Source organism: Leucopleurus acutus, assembly GCF_964270905.1.
Source record: "Leucopleurus acutus genome assembly, chromosome: 6".
NCBI lineage: Eukaryota > Metazoa > Chordata > Mammalia > Artiodactyla > Delphinidae > Leucopleurus > Leucopleurus acutus.
The window spans coordinates 112,028,865-112,045,723 of NC_139149.1; the positions used below are offsets into that span (position 1 = coordinate 112,028,865).

The 16,859-nt window shown below is 51.7% G+C and overlaps 1 protein-coding gene across 1 annotated transcript in view; it reads left to right on the plus strand.

Moving 5' to 3' along the window:
* Window positions 1-16,859, plus strand: part of INPP5D (inositol polyphosphate-5-phosphatase D) — a gene marked incomplete at its 5' end in the record, with an annotated part of 131,088 nt that overhangs the window by 89,656 nt on the left and 24,573 nt on the right. The window contains 8 exons of the mRNA XM_082841215.1: window positions 2,302-2,408; window positions 4,304-4,406; window positions 6,700-6,896; window positions 7,308-7,425; window positions 11,505-11,601; window positions 12,139-12,277; window positions 13,784-13,892; window positions 14,061-14,149. Of these exons, the coding sequence (XP_082697341.1) occupies window positions 2,302-2,408; window positions 4,304-4,406; window positions 6,700-6,896; window positions 7,308-7,425; window positions 11,505-11,601; window positions 12,139-12,277; window positions 13,784-13,892; window positions 14,061-14,149 (959 nt within the window). The remainder of the gene's footprint in view (window positions 1-2,301; window positions 2,409-4,303; window positions 4,407-6,699; window positions 6,897-7,307; window positions 7,426-11,504; window positions 11,602-12,138; window positions 12,278-13,783; window positions 13,893-14,060; window positions 14,150-16,859) is intronic.

Below are 16,859 nucleotides of genomic sequence, written 5' to 3' on the forward strand. Positions count from 1 at the left end.
AACAAAATAAAAATGAAGAAAAAGGAGAAGGAAGGGAACAGGCGATTAGTAAGGAAAAATAAAAACATTATAGCAGAATCTTTTTTCAGAAATTTAAAAAATAAAAACTCGAAGGGTGGAAAGATAAAGTTGAGGAAAGCTCCCAGAAGGTAGAACAAAAGGACAAAGTGAGGAGACATAGGAGAGAAGGGATTTTTGAAAATTAGAAGACCAGTCCAGGAGGTCCAATACCAATATAATGAGAGTCAGTAAGAGAAGACCGGGAAACAGTGAGAAAAAGCATTAAAGAAACAATTCAAGAGAAGTTCTCAGGACTAAACAGTTTCCAGACTGAAAATGGCCCACCGAGTGGCCAGCACACTCTGAGGCACGTGCAACATTGGAAAGTCTCATAACGCTGGATTCTAAGAAAAGATCCTAAAATCTTCAAAGCAAAAGATAGATTATAGCCTGGGTCAGGGGCCCCCAAGGCCATGCCCAGGTACAGTGAGTGATTCTCCAAGAGGACTCCCAGGACTCAGTGTAGAGTCATATAGCTGTGGTTTATTACAGTGAAAGGACACAGCACAGTCAGCAAAGGGAAAATGTGCCTGGGGTGAAGTCTAGGAGAGACCAGGCACAAGCTTCCAGAAGTCCTTTCCCTGTGGGGGTCGCGCAGGACGTGCTTAATTCCTCCCTTGATGAGTTGTGACAACACATGTGAGATGTCATCTACCAGGGATGCTTGTTAGAGACTCAGAATCCCGGCATGTTACTGGAGGCTGGTCATGTAGGCACCTTCTGCCTGGTACACACCCAGACTCCCAGGAGGAAAACAAATATTCAGTGTAAGCCACACTGTTGGTACAAACATCACAGGCACAGTGAGTTGTTCTTAGTTCTGGGGATGCTGGGAACCCTCCCCAAATCCAAGGTCCTAGATGCCAACCAAGGGCCACCTTCAAGCCAACTTTCCAAGGATAGCAGTCAGGCTTGCCCTGTGAACTCTTCTGCATACAGATGGATCAGAATGATGTTTTATTTCTCAGCAGCAATGCTGCAAACTAGAAAGGATGGAGCAAGGTCTCCAGAGTCCTGAGGAGAATTATTCCTGACTTAGAGTTGTGTCAGTGAAGCGTGAGGGTAGAGTTTTCAGACATGCGAAGCTTCCAAAAACGTATCACCCCATCCCTTCTTTCTTGGAAAGCTACTAGAGATGTTGCTCTACCAAAATGAAGGCATAAACTGAGGAAGAGGATGACATGGGATCCAATACAAGAGAGACAGGGGTGAATGGATTTCCCAGATGATGGAGAAGGAAGGCCCTAAAGTAACGGCTCTGCATCAGGCCTAGAGGTCACCAGTCTGGAGAAGAGAAGGCCCAGAGGCTCTGGGAGAGGCTCCCTCAGGATGATGAAACTGATGAAAGTGATTGACCACACGGAAAAGAGAGTTACAAACTGAGAGAGTTAGGACCACTGAAAAAAATACGGCAATTATTAACTCCAGGAAAAACAGAAAGTTGTGTAGGAAAAAGAAAGCAGTCAGGGCTTGTCTGTCAAGAGCATTCCCATAATAACAAACACTGAATGCTTTATCTGGCCAAAATGATGATATAATTATTAGAAGGATGATGGAGGGACTGAACTGGCAGGGGGAGGGGAATGGTGAGGTGGGGGAACAGGTTGTAAATGTGAAAGAGAGCTAAACCTTCATCTTCTATAGTGGGAAGTCACTATGTAATAGGAAGTACCTAAGACTGAAACACCAGGAAGCAGCAATATAAGCATCGTATTTAGAGTCATGAAGTAAAATTCCAAAAGAATCCACTAAAAGAATTGATAGTGGTTGCCTCTAGGGAGCTGGACATTGGAGGGAGGTGGGGTTGGGGAGTGCAATTGTTCGTAAAAATCTTGTAGAACAATTTGAGTCTTTTAGTCGTTGATAGAAGTGAAAATATTTAATTTTTCATTTAGATATAAATTCAAAAGCACAAGAGGGAAGGGAGGAAGAGAAAGGAAGGAAAAGAGATAGGGAGGGGGAGAGAGAGAGAGAAGGAAGGAAGAGAGGGAGGGAGCTGATAAGATGGACAGTCACACTGTCTCTGCTCCGGCCAGGCCACCCTTCCTGTTCCAGGCACCACCCTTCCCAGCCATGAACTCCTCCCTGTAAGAGGAGCCAGGATCTGGGAGACCAGGCACAAATCTGGGGCTCAGCCTGGACACGGAAAAGTCAGGACTGTTGATGGTCAAGTGCCAGAGTGTAGTGGAGGCTCTACATGTTGGGTGATGATGAGAAAGATGAACTTTCATCCCTCTTCAGTCCTGCAGCTCATCAAATCTCAGAAGTTTCTGAACAAGTTGGTGATTTTGGTGGAAACAGAGAAGGAGAAGACCCTGCGGAAGGAATATGTTTTTGCTGACTCCAAAGTAAGTGACGACAAACCACTAAGATGGGCCAAGAGGGGAGTGAGGGACGCACACTTTCTGAGGCTTGCTGTGTGCCTGGAAGTCGGTACCATGGGCTCACTCAGCTCTCACAACCCATTTCCCACCTGGGAGAGCCAAGCGCAGGAAGCTGAGGGGGTGCGTTCCAGGCCAGCTGGGATTCAAGCATCACAGCTCCATCCTCTCCCTTTGCTACCACGCCTGCCCCTGAGAGAGTGCACCCTTTATTATCCATGTCTTACTAGCCCTGAGCCCCACTGGGGGGCTTTGAACTTCCCCGGGATGCACCCGGAGGCCCTCAGGGGCACCCCAGATTTAGATCGGAGTCTCAACCAGCGCTCCCTCCATTTCTACACTTTGCCCCACTCTGCAGAAGTGAGAGTCCCTGCCAGGCCTGGCTGCTGGAGTAAGAGGTGGGTGGGCAGATGGAGAAACTTGGGATCTGGGCGTTGTGGTGGGCCTCTGTACAGACAGTGTCTCTGTGACCTTATCCCTCACTTCAGACATGCCAACAAGGGGCTGAAACCCACCCTTGCGGCCCTGCTGTTTATCCTGCAGTGTACGACTCGGATGAGACAGGGCACAGAGAGCTCCCAGCACGTGAGATGTTGGCTGACTGCGTCAGCACCATGGCAGAGGGACAGAGCTTCTATCATAGGCTCACAGGGACAGCCCCATCGAGTGCCGGGACCCACCTCTTTCTACCTGTGTGGCAGGGGTGGGCTGCTGGGAGGCCAATGGAGGGTTCCAGGGGTGCCCAGAACTGGCTGAGAGGGTGAAAAGGACTGGGAGAATGATAGAGAAGGAACTGGGAAAAACAAGGAAGTGGGGGCCAGACAGGTGGGGGGAGGCAGAAACCTGGCTGGGCAGCGTGCTGGGCACGTGGGCAGAGGTCCAAAGCCCAGTTCCGCTCATTGCCGCAAGCTCAGAAGGATGAGGCGCTGAATATTGAGCCATTTGTAACTAAAAGCAGGTTTCCGTAAAGACAGCCATCACAGTTCTTCGTGAGCTGCTTTCTACGGAGGGAACTTGGATTTGCCATTAGATTGAATCATGTGAAATTGTCAAACGTTGGTAATTTCATATGGTGCAGCCTGAACCTTGGGGGCATGCTTGTTTGGTCACCCTGCCCTATTGAACTGTAAGCTACGAGAGGGCCACGTCTACTTTGTGCCCTACTGTGTACCCAGGACAACTAAACGAAGACTGTTAAGAAGGCTACGACAGCCTTTGTGTGTTCTTTCCTTTTTAATTCGTTTCTTTGATTAAATTTTCTTTCATTACGTAAGTAATCTAATTCTCATTAGTGAAAAAGTATACAGATAAACAAAAAGTTTAAAATAGAAACAGCCCTATACCACTAGTAATCCTCGGGCTCTATCTTTCAGGATGGTTTTTTGTTTGTGTTTTTTTAACACAAATGCAGAGGTGCTGTTCATAGTGTTTTGTCAACTGGTTTTTTATACTAAACAAGGTATCTTGACCGTCTGCCCTTGTTGATGAAGTACTTCTGCCCCCCAATTTTTAAAACCTGTGGTCTTCTAGCATATGGATGACCCATAATACAGTTAGTTAGTAATTCATCTCCTAAGACTGGACACGAAGGTTTCTAATATTTTCTGCTGCAGTCCCCACGATGTAGTCGGGTCTTCGAACAGTCCCTGATTCTTTCCTTAGTCAGGTCCTTGCAGTGGAAGGGCTGGGTCAGAGAGAAGCCGCTCTCTTAAGACCTCGGACACGTATTTCCAGATGGCTCTCCTGGAAGTCCACACTGATCTGCGCTCCCCTCGGTTTTCTCGAAGCTGACCAGTCCTTTGAAAGTAGCATGTGCAGGGAGGCAGAGGCCTGTCTGAGTCTGTCTGCCCTTCAATCCCTAGAAGAGAGAAGGCTTCTGCCAGCTTCTCCAGCAGATGAAGAACAAGCACTCCGAGCAGCCGGAGCCCGACATGATCACCATCTTCATCGGCACCTGGAACATGGGTGGGTCCACATGCCACCCCGCCTCCAGGCACCTCCCCTGGGGTTCTGCTTTGCTGCCTCAAGCATCCTTGCCTGCCTCCCCCCCACCCCCAGTCCCGAGACCTGGGTACCCATCCTGAGACAAGGGGTAAGAGAAACAAGCCCTGGGATTCTCATACCCCAAGTGCAGCTGAAATGGGTTACGTTGCTTGTCGAAACTGGAAAGTCTGAATACATGGGTGAAGAGGCTCTTGGGTACCTGCCAGCCTGGGGCAGCTTGCCAAGGGGCTTCAGTCCTGGAAGGAAGAACTCCCTTTTTGATTTGGGCTGCCAGGTTTATTGAGCAAGAAAGAGAAAGAGAGATGATGCCTAGTTGAATTTGAATTTCCTATAAACAACAAATTATTTTTTAGTATAGGTGTTTAGCTAGAAATAAATACATACATACTAAATATATATTATGTTAAATATATATACTATATATATTTACATACTAGTATATACTAAGTATATATCATATACTAAATATATAAATATATTATACTGAATATAAATTATACTAGATAATTATTTAGTATAACTATTTGGCTAGAGGTAAGTGCAGATATACACCAAACATGCATTGTACTAAACATACACAGTATATACTTAGATGCTAATACAGATTTTTATACTAATATGAATTACACTAAATAATTATTTGGTGTAAATATTCAGCTAGAAATTTTAAAAAATTAAATAGATACAGAACGTCTAGTTAATTTAAATTTTAGACAAACAGTTAGTGCATGGGACATACTTATTCTAAAAATTATCCATTGTTTATCTGAAATTTGAATTTGACTGGGCCTCTGTCTCACCTACTTTTGTCTGGAGCAGAGTCAGGACCACCTCCCAATGCAGCACAGTGTCACCCAGCAGCCCCCCGGGAGGAAGAGGCTGAGCAGAAGCCCTTCGTGGAGGGGGAGGGGGACAGTCCGAAATAGAAACGCAACATGGGACTCCTGGCCTGTTGCTTGGTGGAGGATGGGCTGGCGTTCCAGGAGGGAAGTCAGACAAGCTGCCCACCCCGATTCCACCAGACCCAGCCTCCCCAGACCTTCACGCCCAGAGATTCCAGGGGCCACGGCAGTGCTGAAGTAGAACCCTTGCCCAGCTCCTGTATCCTTCTCTCCCCACCAGTGTTTCTCACTGGCCACCTGATTTCCTCAGCTCTCACACTTGGGGGTTCATGCACGTGGGCACCGGCCCCTTCCCGTTTTTCCCTCTGCGAGCCTGGACGTCTTAGATTTGGCTGGGCACAGTTCAGGCCGTCCAGGCGCACAACTGCAGGGGGTGCTCTTCACAGGGCATGGAAGGAGCTGGCCAGGGCCCTGCCTCACCAGGGCAGCATGTGAGGGTCTCCCCAAGCAGAGACCACCAGGCCCCAGGGTTTGTGCTGCCATCCTGAGCCACAGTGGGAGCAGAGCTCGGCGGCAGTCAGGTCACTCCCGTTCTTGGCACTTGTGAACCAAGAAAGTTATCTCTTTGAGAAAAAAGTTTACTCAACCTCCAAGGGCACTTTGAGGGAAATACATCTTTATCATCATTTCTTTATTGAGCTGTTTCAGCTCAGCTTTTGAAATGGCACTAGGTGGGCCTCCGTGCTCTTCCATTTCTCTGGCTAACTCCCGCACATCTCTTGGTTTTCGGCTGAGATCTCTCTTGTGCAATGAAGGCACTGTTGTCTCCCAACCATGGGCTAGAAGCCTCCATGCTAAACTTGTCAGCCTACAGCGTTCTCTCACCACCAATGGGATGTAAACTCCTCGAGGCCCGTGTCTCAGTTATCACTAAAGCCCCAGAGACTAGGACAGTGTCTGACATCTTGTGCTACTAGTTCAAGTTACAGAATCTTCAGGTGTTTCTAGTTTTGAAACTTAACTTTATCTTTACAAAGAAATGTAACTGAGGGAACTACCTGGCAGTCTAGTGGTTGGGACCCCACACCTTCACTGCTGAGGGCCCGGGTTCAATCCCTGGTCAGGGAACTAAGATCCCGCAAGCTGTGCAGCACAACCAAAAAAAAAAAAAAAAAAAAGGCGTTGCTCTAAAACATCAGTATTAAAAAAAAAAAAAACTAAAAGAAAAGTAACTGAGTTCTCACCCTCCCTTACATCCTGGGGGATGATAGTACCTAGTTCTTTAAGGTATATTTCGTTGGGGGAACTGAATGGTTTCCAGTGACTATGTGAACCTCTCCCACCCCCCACGTCTGTTTTGAATTCTCCCGATGTACCTCTGACTCACTTGGTGTTGGGTTTTGCTGTTGAAGGTAACGCCCCCCCTCCCAAGAAGATCACGTCCTGGTTTCTCTCCAAGGGGCAGGGAAAGACGCGGGATGACTCTGCTGATTACATCCCCCATGACATTTACGTGATCGGCACCCAGGAGGACCCCCTGGGAGAGAAGGAGTGGCTGGAGATACTCAAACATTCCCTGCAAGAAATCACCAGCATGACTTTTAAAACAGTGAGCAGTGGCCACAGTCCTGGGTGGGACTCTGGGGCAGTGGACTGGGCAAATCCAGGAGCATCTCAGAAGCAAGAATGTGCTCAGTGGGCCCCCCCCGCTTCCAGGGCCAGAGAGGGGCACCTGTATCCAGAAATTAATGGGGTCCATGAGCATTGCTCATCACTGGGGTCCTCCCTCTTCCCTGCCTGAGCTTGTAGGTCATCTTTACTTCATCGAAATCTCATCAGTGCCGGCTCTCATCTTCAAGACACTTTGTCTCATCTGTGAGGCATCCTTAGGAGTCCCCCAAAGAGTAGGGACTACAGACAGGGCGCCCCACACGTGGGGCGAGGGATGGGTGTGAATCTCTTGCTCTGGGGTCAAGCACTGTGTCCTGGCCCAGGGTCACAGCCTTGTCCTCCCCGCCAGGTCGCCATCCACACCCTCTGGAACATCCGCATAGCGGTGCTGGCCAAGCCGGAGCACGAGAACAGGATTAGCCATGTCTGCACCAACAACGTGAAGACAGGCATCGCCAACACGCTGGGTGAGCGGGGTGGGGGGTGAGCGGGGGGGGCATGAGCGGGGGGCGGTGAGCGGGGCGCCGCGTTCCACGTAAGCTCGCTCCAGCCGACGCTCGCGTGTCCATCCCACGGGGGGTGGGCGGTCCTCCTGGCCTAAACGTGCTCGGGGTCTACACCAGTGCTTCTGGGGGTCTGGCAGAACGTGGGTTCTGACTCAGTACATCTCAGGAGGAGCCCGACATTCTGTGTTTCCAACGAGCTCCCAGGTGGTGTCAGCACTGCTAGCGCACGGACCTTACCTTGAGTGTCACGGACCGAGGACAGGGGTTGACAGACATGCTGTGAAGGGCCAGGTAGTAAGTATTTTAGGCTCTTCAGTCCATGTGCAACTCCTCAGCCCTGCTGCTGACACAAGAGAGTAGCCACAGACAGCAGGACCATGAGTGAGCGCAGCCGTGTTCTAGAAAACTGTGTTTACGAGCAAGTCGTAGGTTCAGTTTGGCCACAGACTGTAGGTTATGATCCCTGGTCTAGATCTAGACAGACTCAGGTTGGAGGTGGAAACATTGGTATCAGCTGAGCCTGTGGGGACCAGTCACAGTGCTTCAGAGAACTGAAAACAGCAGAGGGCTGCATGCCTGTGGGTGTGTGTGTGTGTGTGTGTCTGTCTGTCTGTCAGTCTGTGTATGTGTGTGTGTGAATCTGTCAGTCTGTGTGTGTGTGAGTCTGTCAGTTTGTGTGTGTCTGTGTGTGTGTGAGTCTGTCACTGTGTGTGTGTCTGTGTGTGTGAATCTGTGTGTATGAGTCTGTGTGTGTGTGTCTGTGTGTGTGTGAGTCTGTCAGTCTGTATGAGTCTATCTGTGTGTGTCTGTCAGTCTGTGTGTGCCTGTCACTGTGTGTGTGTGTGTGAGTCTGTCAGTCTGTGTGAGTCTGTCTGTGTGTATGTCTGTGTGTGTGTGAGTCTGTCACTGTGTGTGTCTGTCAGCCTGTGTGTGTGTGTGTGTGTGAATCTGTCAGTGTGTATGAGTCCGTGTGTGTGAGTGAGTCTGTCAGTCTGTGTGTGTCTGTCAGTCTGTGTGTGTGTGAGTCTGTCACTGTGTGTGTGTGTGAATCTGTCAGTCTGTGTGAGTCTGTCAGTCTGCGTGTGTGAGTGTGTCAGTCTGTCGGTCTGTGTGTGTCTGTGTCTGTCACTGTGTGTGTGTGAGTCTGTCAGTCTGTATGAGTCTATCAGTCTGTGTGTGTCTATCAGTCTGTGTGTGTCTGTCACTGTGTGTGTGTGTGTGAGTCTGTCAGTCTGTGTGAGTCTGTCAGTCTGTGTGTATGTCTGTGTGTGTGTGAGTCTGTCACTGTGTGTGTGTGAGTCTGTCAGCCTGTGTGTGTGTGTGTGAATCTGTCATTCTGTGTGTATGAGTCTGTGTGTGTGAGTGAGTCTGTCGGTCTGTGTGTGTCTGTGTCTGCCACTGTGTGTGTGTGAGTCTGTCAGTCTGTGCGAGTCTGTCAGTGTGTGCGTGTGTGAGTCTGTCACTGTGTGTGTGTCAGTCTGTCAGTCTGTGTGTGACGGTGAGTGCGTGAGGGCAGGTGCACCCACCCGGGGGCCGTGGGTGGAGCTGAGGGCGAGGCCAGCGGTTTCTGGTGGCTGGTGTCAAGGACAGGACAGAGCCCCAGAGGTAAGAGGAAATAGAATAACTGCTGCAGTTGAACGTGAAAAGCCCTCTCAGCCTTTCTGCTGACAGACCGCAAGCTGCCCGCGTCCACGCCCACCCGCCCCCCTTCCTTCCTGTGGCAGCGGCCCTGCTCTGAAGCCCATGCCCTCTGCTGCCCAGGAACCTCCTCTAGTCCTCGATCCTCGGCTGCCTGGGCTGCCCGCCCCCTCCCACCAGCCCTTCCCCAGCCTGCAACGCGCTCCGACCGCCCGACACAAGGCCGGCCTCCCCCCGGCTGCTGCCCCAGCCCTGGTTCCCGGGACGGAGCCGAGTGTGCCCCCAGCCCCCCGGCACGGCGCTGGGCCTGGGCTCCTGACCACCGCACGCGGCGGCCTGCTCCCACGGACAGACGGGCGGCGGGACGCTTGCGGGAGTGAGCGGCGGCAAAGCGTGTGTGGCGGGGACTAGAGCAGATCCAAGTACTACCTGAGACGGCGTCCAGGGGCCTCTGACAGGGGGGCGTTGGGACCCAAGTCCAAGGGCAGAGGAAGGGTCCTCGTGGGAGGGGTGTTCCACGCAGGGGGAGCAGCGAAGCCAAGGCCCCGTGGTCCCTGGGCTCAGCTCTAGTGGGTGATGGGACAAGGCCAGAGAAGGAGGCAGGAGTCCTGGGCAGTCGGGGGGCAGCTTGGAGGTGGAGGAGTTCCCCTGTACCAATCCCCCCCGCCTCCACTCCCCCGTCTCCTGGGGCTGGTCTCCCTCCTTACCTCCCCCAGAATGGCTCCCAGCCATGGTCAGCACAGGGCAGGAGCTCAGTGAATGCTGGCGGACCGGCGGAAGATCTAAGACCTCTTGGAGAGCTACGACCTTGTACCCTGTGCAAGGCCGTGTGCTACATGCGTTCCGGCTATTACTTAATACAGGCGCCCTGTGTGGGCAGGGACTGTCATCAGCCCCATTCGCAGACAGGGCTCTGGAGGCTACAGTGATGTTCCCTAACCTGTCCAAGGCCCTGTGACAAGGAAGTGGTGGGCAGGGATTTAAACCCAGGCGGCACCGCAGGGTGGGGAGAAAGCTGAGAGGAGGGGCCTCCTGGGGGCGAGGGGAGCAGGGCGGGGTGGGGGTCGGCGGAGTCGGGGCGGGCAGGAGGCCTGGCCTGGCTCGGCCACTGGCTGGGCTGTGGCTCCCCTGAGTCCCAAGGGGCAGAGCCAGGTGATCTCCAGGGCCCTTTTGCTACCCAGCCCAGACAGAATGTCAGCCACCTGGGTGGTTTTAAATTTTGAGTACCAAATTCAAAACAGGAAAAGGAAACAAGGGAAGTTGATTTTAATAATATATCTTATCAAGCCTCATACGTTCAAAATGTTACCATTTCAATAGGTATTCAGTATAAAAATTTATGAGATATTTTACAGTCTGTCTTCCTTACCGAGGCTTACAATTCCGATGTGTCTTTTACACGTTTACGTCTCAGTCTGGACCTGTACATCTCAAGTGCTCAGTACGTACGGCTCACAGATGCCGGGATGGGTGGAGCAGGTTCCCAGACTTCGGCATATGTCAGAACCACCTAGAGCAGGGTTGGCAGACTTTTCCTCCAAAAGGCCAGAGAGTAAATATTTCAAACTTTGCAGGTCATGCAGTCTGTGTCATAATTACTGGATTCTGTCTAGGGGCATAACTATGTTCCAATAAGACGTTAGTTATAGACTCTGAAATTTGAATTTCATACAATTTTAATGTGGCACAAAATATTCTTCTTTTGATTTTTTCCCCAACTGTTTAAAAACATAAAAACCATTCTCAGCTTGTGGTGGGTCAGTGTCTGCCTAACCCCTGTCCTAGAGAGGACTTGCTAGACATGGATTACTGGCTCCGACTTCTGAAGCTCTGATTCAGTAGGTCCAGGGCGGGGCCTGAGACGTGTGCTCCCAGCAAGTTCCCAGGTGGTGCTGATGCTGTTTTGGGGAACATACTCTGAGGACCACTGGTCTCAGTGTGGGTTTTGGTCTCTCCAGGAAGCTGGAGTTAGCTGGTCACCACCCGCTGCCCCCCAGCCCTGGTCTCCTCCTTCTGAATCTCCTTCTCAAGGTTTCTGTTTCCTTTTAATGGTCCTGCTTGGGCATGTGGAGAAACTAACACCCCACCTCCCCACACACTTAGAGGGAGATGCCAGGATGAGTTAACACCAGTAGCCTCCTCCCTCAGCCCTGCCGAGAACCCCAAGGTTGCTGGCCGCTCATCCCATTTTCCTGTTGTCCTGGAGGAATCTCGCCCCCCAGTCCCTACCACCTGTCCCATCTCCCACCCCAGACGAAGCTGTTCTGCTCTCTTCCTTGGCCTCCACTTTCCCGCAGCGGCTCTCTCCCTCCTGACGAATGACGTTGCTTCACCTTGATTTCCCCCCCACTAGGCAGCTTTCCCTGTTTGATGCTCTGACTTCTCCCTCCCCCTCCCTTTAGGGAACAAGGGAGCCGTGGGGGTATCGTTCATGTTCAATGGAACCTCCTTGGGGTTTGTCAACAGCCACCTGACTTCCGGAAGTGAAAAGAAACTCAGGTAATGGAGCTCATGCCCCAGGAGCAGGGTTGGGGTTATTTGCCCAGACAGACCTCAAACCCTAAACACCATAAGGACGGCTCAGCCCTCGGCTGGGACCCTGTCCGGTCGGCCTCTAAGGGCTTTTCCCGTGTTCTCATCAAAGGCAAGTACAGCTACATCCACGGGTGGCTGAATCTTGCCTAAAGGACGGAACAGACATTTCCTCGTGTCGCTAACCCAGCAGACACCTAAACAACACTCCGTTTCTCAAGGGAAAACCTCATCTGGGGCGCCCTTACAGATGGGCATTTTGCCTGTTGGTGGCCCAGCCATGCAGACGGCCATCTAGAAGACTGATGAGTCCCTGCGGAGCGGGTGCTCCCGGGGCCCCGCCCTGCGTTCCCAGTTCAGCCCAGGGGCTGCATAAGCGTGGTTTGCTGCCACAGGGCTGGAGATTTCAGTCTCACTCCCCGATGTGTCCCCTCTGACTTCCTGGCACGGGCAGCAGGGAACCAATGCCCCCGTGCTAAGCTGGCTGCTTTCTTGTTTAATTAGGCGAAACCAAAACTATATGAACATTCTCCGGTTTCTGGCTCTGGGAGACAAGAAGCTGAGCTCCTTTAACATCACTCACCGCTTCACCCACCTCTTCTGGCTCGGGGATCTCAACTACCGCGTGGAGCTGCCCACCTGGGTGAGGGGCCGTCCTCCTGGGGCTGGGGATGCGCAGGACAGAGGCTCCTTGCATTAGCTCAGGGCAGAGGGTCAGGGAGACACACGACCGAGCTGGGCCAAGGCAGCTACTCCTCCAGGACTCGACACTGGTCCCATTACAGAGCCGCTGCCTTTCTTTACGGCTGGCCTCTGCTCACGCCTACCTGCCACATAACTGTCCTGGCCACCCCACCTCACCACCTGTCTGCCGCTCTGGTCCTCTAGCTAACCAGCAGTGGCCCCTCGACTTGCCAGTCCCAGATCCCCAGGAAAGGCTGAAGTCTGCAGAGACCAGCTCCATTTTCTCCCCAAATCATGGGTCACCGGGCAGTCTGAGGAAGGCATTCCTGAAGTTGGATGCCCATCCAATGAGCAGCAGTCAGAGGGGCCACATGGCACAGATGGCCTTGCTCACTCAGGGAGGGCAAAAGATTCCCTGCGAAGGGAGTGGGCAGGCATGGCCCCTGGACACGCCTGGAGCGAGACTCGGTTGCTCCTGAAAGATGGGGCAGAGGCCAGGCATGGGAGGAGAACCGTCCGCCCCTTGTGTACCAGGAATACTTCGGCACTGCTGTCTGTGAGGGGAGAGGGGACGGCAGAAACGGACCTGATTTTATAGGGGAGAGAGGCTCCTGGAGCACAAGCGGCCTGAGAAAGTGGCCTTGGGTCGGTTACAGGCCTCTGACCGTTGGGACTGAACTCCCCTCCCAGATGTTTTCCCAGCCCTCCCACATCCCTCGGCCTCCTCGGCCTGTCGCTGCCACAGCGGCTTTTAGGGCCCGTCTGTGCCTCCCTCCCCCTCCCCGGCCACTCCCTCCCTCACAGGGTGCTCCTCGGGAACTTTCCTTCTCTCCCTCCTGACTGAGCAGGCAGAGGGGAGAGGGGTGAACAGAGGCCCCACAAATCCTGACCCTTCACAGTTTAAGGGGCCGTCCGCCCATTCACTCCCCGGGAGGTCAGCCAGGTGCATTCGCCAGAGCGGAGGCGACGTAAGTCTCAGGAGAGAGGACAGCTGGATTCCAAGGACGGCACACCCCACCGATATCACACCGACTCTCGGAGTCCGAGCCCGGATCACAGAGGCCCAGTGCCCATAGCTTCGGGGGCTGGGGTTTCAGATCCCTTCATGGCTTTACAACAGGCTGTCTCACCGAGAGAACAGACAGCCAGGGAGACATACCTACCCATCTAGGGAAGCCTTATAAAAATGATGCTAGAAGTCGGTACACAAAAATAGTATCCCTCTGTAAAGTTAGAATAGCCAGGAGCTTATGTTACCGAGTTGATATTTCACTACAATTGCAGGGTTGTCCGTATAAAACGGTGGAGTGTAAATAAGCACCAGCCCAACGTCCCTGGGACCAGGGCCTAGCGCAGCTTCGGGGACTTGGGTCCTGGTGCGCCAGGCAGGAAGGTGGCGACGTGCCTCTTACCACGTGGGTGAAAGGGTTGTCTCACCAGTGGCTTGGCCATGTCTTTGCTCCAGGAGGCAGAAGCCATCATCCAGAAGATCAAGCAGCAGCAGTACGCAGACCTCCTGGCCCATGACCAGCTGCTCATGGAGAGAAAGGAGCAGAAGGTTTTCTTGCACTTCGGTGAGAACCGCCATCCTTCTCTCGCGGGCCCTCTCCCTCCAGCATTCTGTCTCCCCTTTTCCCAAGTATCCTCACCGGGGGAAGGATTATGCCTGGAGAAGAGGGAAACTTGGCCAGACGTGAAACATGGGAAATCAAAACTGAAACCATGGTTTTGTTTGGTCGCAGAGGAGGAAGAAATCACATTCGCTCCCACTTACCGTTTTGAAAGACTGACTCGGGACAAATACGCCTACACTAAGCAGAAAGCCACAGGGGTGAGTCCTCTTCCCTGCCCTCCGTCTCCACCCCCCTTGCACACCTCTCCCCTCTTTTGTCCATGCCCATAAAGGTGAATGGGAAGTGAAGAGCACCCTCATCCACTAGGTAACAAAGAAAGAAAGAAAACTAGAAATCATATGTTGATCGTGTCACAGAGCAAAACCCTCCCCTAAGGAGAGGCTGGGCAACCAGACACGCACACTGCAAGCAGTTGCCTCATGACGCTTCTGTCCACGTGTGCACGTGTGCACACGCGTGTGTGTGTGTGTGTGTGCGCCACATCTTCTTTATCCATTCATCTGCTGATGGACATTTAGGTTGCTTCCATGTCTTCGCTATTGTAAATAGTGCTGCTAGGAACATTGGGATGCATGTATCTTTTTTTTTTTAATTAATTAATTTATTTATTTATGGCTGTGTTGGGTCTTCATTTCTGTGCGAGGGCTTTCTCTAGTTGCGGCAAGCAGGGGCCACTCTTCATCGCAGTGCGCGGGCCTCTCACTGTCGTGGCCTCTCTTGTTATGGAGCACAGGCTCCAGACGCACAGGCTCAGTAATTGTGGCTCACGGGCCTAGTTGCTCCGCGGCATGTGGGATCTTCCCAGACCAGGGCTCGAACCCGTGTCCCCTGCATTGGCAGGCAGATTCTCAACCATTGGGCCACCAGGGAAGCCCTGCATGTATCTTTTTGAATTAGAGTTTTCTCCGGATATTTGCCCAGGAGTGGGATTGCATGATGATATGGTTCTTTAAGGAACCTCCATTACTGTTCTCCATAGTGGCTGTATCAGTTTACATTCCCAGCAACAGTGTAGGAGGGTTCCTTTTTCTCCACACCCTCTCCAGCATTTATTTGTAGACTTTTTGATGATGGCCATTCTGACCAGTGTGAGGAGATACCTCATGGCAGTTTTGATTTGCATTTCTCTAATAATTAGTGATATTGAGCATCTTTTCATGTACCTGTTGGCCATCTGTATGTCTTCTTTGGAGAGATGCCTGTTCAGGTCTTCTGCTCATTTTTTGATTTGGTTGTTTGCTTTTTTGGTATTAGGCTGTATGAGCTGTTTGTATATTTTGTCTCTCTTTTAAGTCCTGTACTCAAATATATTTGCTAATCTGCCAAGTCAATCATCATTACACAAGCTTCTCTGCTGCAGGACTTATCAGAGCCTTTACAGGTTTATGAGCATGTGGTTCTCTATGGGAAAATTCGTGTGCCAAACTCAATTGGTCATGAAATATCAATTAATATCTTATGAGCCCACTTGTGTTCCACTAAACAGTGTTTGCAGAAACTGCAATAAAGCATCCCTTCATTCTTGTTCAACAGATATTTATCGATGACTTATGATGGGCTGGGCGCTGTCCTAGGTCGTGGGAGATCAAAGATGAGTCAGATGTCTGCCCTCAGAGAGTTCGTAGTAGGAAAGACAAGACAAGATAAATACGCAACTAACTAACCAGAGATAGAATATAATGCGGTGCCCAATGCTGTGAGGAGAGGTCACAGAGGGAAATGACCATCAGGGCAGGGAAGGATCGGGGAGGCTTCCTGAAGAGGGGCCACTTGTGGTGCCTGAGGGTGCTTGGATTTCGACAAGACAAGGGCTGAGGGGGCCTGATCCACTTCAGGTAGAAAGAATTGCCGGAGCAGATGTCAAGGCAGGAAATCCTGGCATCCATCCCCTTCTGGGGCCCAACCCAGGGGAGCCAGCCCCATGCCGGGTCCTGGGGGTTAGCGGTGCTGCAGTGATGAGCTTCCCTGGGGCCACTAGAGACCTGGGGAAATAGAGAGCATTCTGGGCATGACCTGGACTCAGGGGCACATGGGAGACTGGATGGAAGTGGGAAAGAAAGGCCAAGAGTTGGGGAGATGCCAGAAGAAAGCAGGAATTAGAGAAAAAAAACACACAGACTGAGAGGAGGAGAGCAGACTCAGCACTGCTGCCGTGACAAGGCTGAGACCCGGGACAGGACACCTTGTGAGGTGCCCACTGGCTGCTGTGTGCCTGGGCTCATCTGGTTTAAAGGCACCCTCAGGGCAAGTTCCTGGGGGTACATTTGGAGGCAGTGAAGGGATGGTCTGGTTGGATTTGAATATGAGGAGAAAGAAACTGGGGCCTGAGGTGGCAGAGAGGGCGGTCCTTGATGCCAGGCAAAGCGTCTTCACCTGTTTGATGGGCACCTGTTTCAGGAAGCCACTGCAAGTTCTGCTGAGGGGCTAGCAGTGTCACAATGATACACAGAGAAGACTGGTCTGCGTCAGTGTAAAGGATGAGGATGATGCAGGGGACCAATGAGGAGGCCAGTGTGGAGGCTCCAGCTGAGAAATAACTGGGCCTGAAGCGGGGAGGGGGGGCGGTGGGGGAGCCCATGAAAATGAAAGAAAAGGAGGAAAGCAGGATATGTTGATAGATCTGATTGACGTTGATAGAAACTGTGAAATCAGAAGGCAGGGCTGGCTCGGAGGGGAAAAATAGAGCTTGTTTTCAGATTTACTGTATAACACGACTGGAAAACCCCAGAGAAAACATCCAAAAGGCAGCTGAAAACACCAGACTGATGCCAGGGCTGAGTTGTAGATTTGGGACTTATGTGCACAGAGAAGATGGTCAGATCATGGGAGTAGGTGAGGTCACCAAGGAGTACACGGACGATGAAAATAGAAGAGCTGTGGACAGATTTGCCGGTCATCTCCATTGAG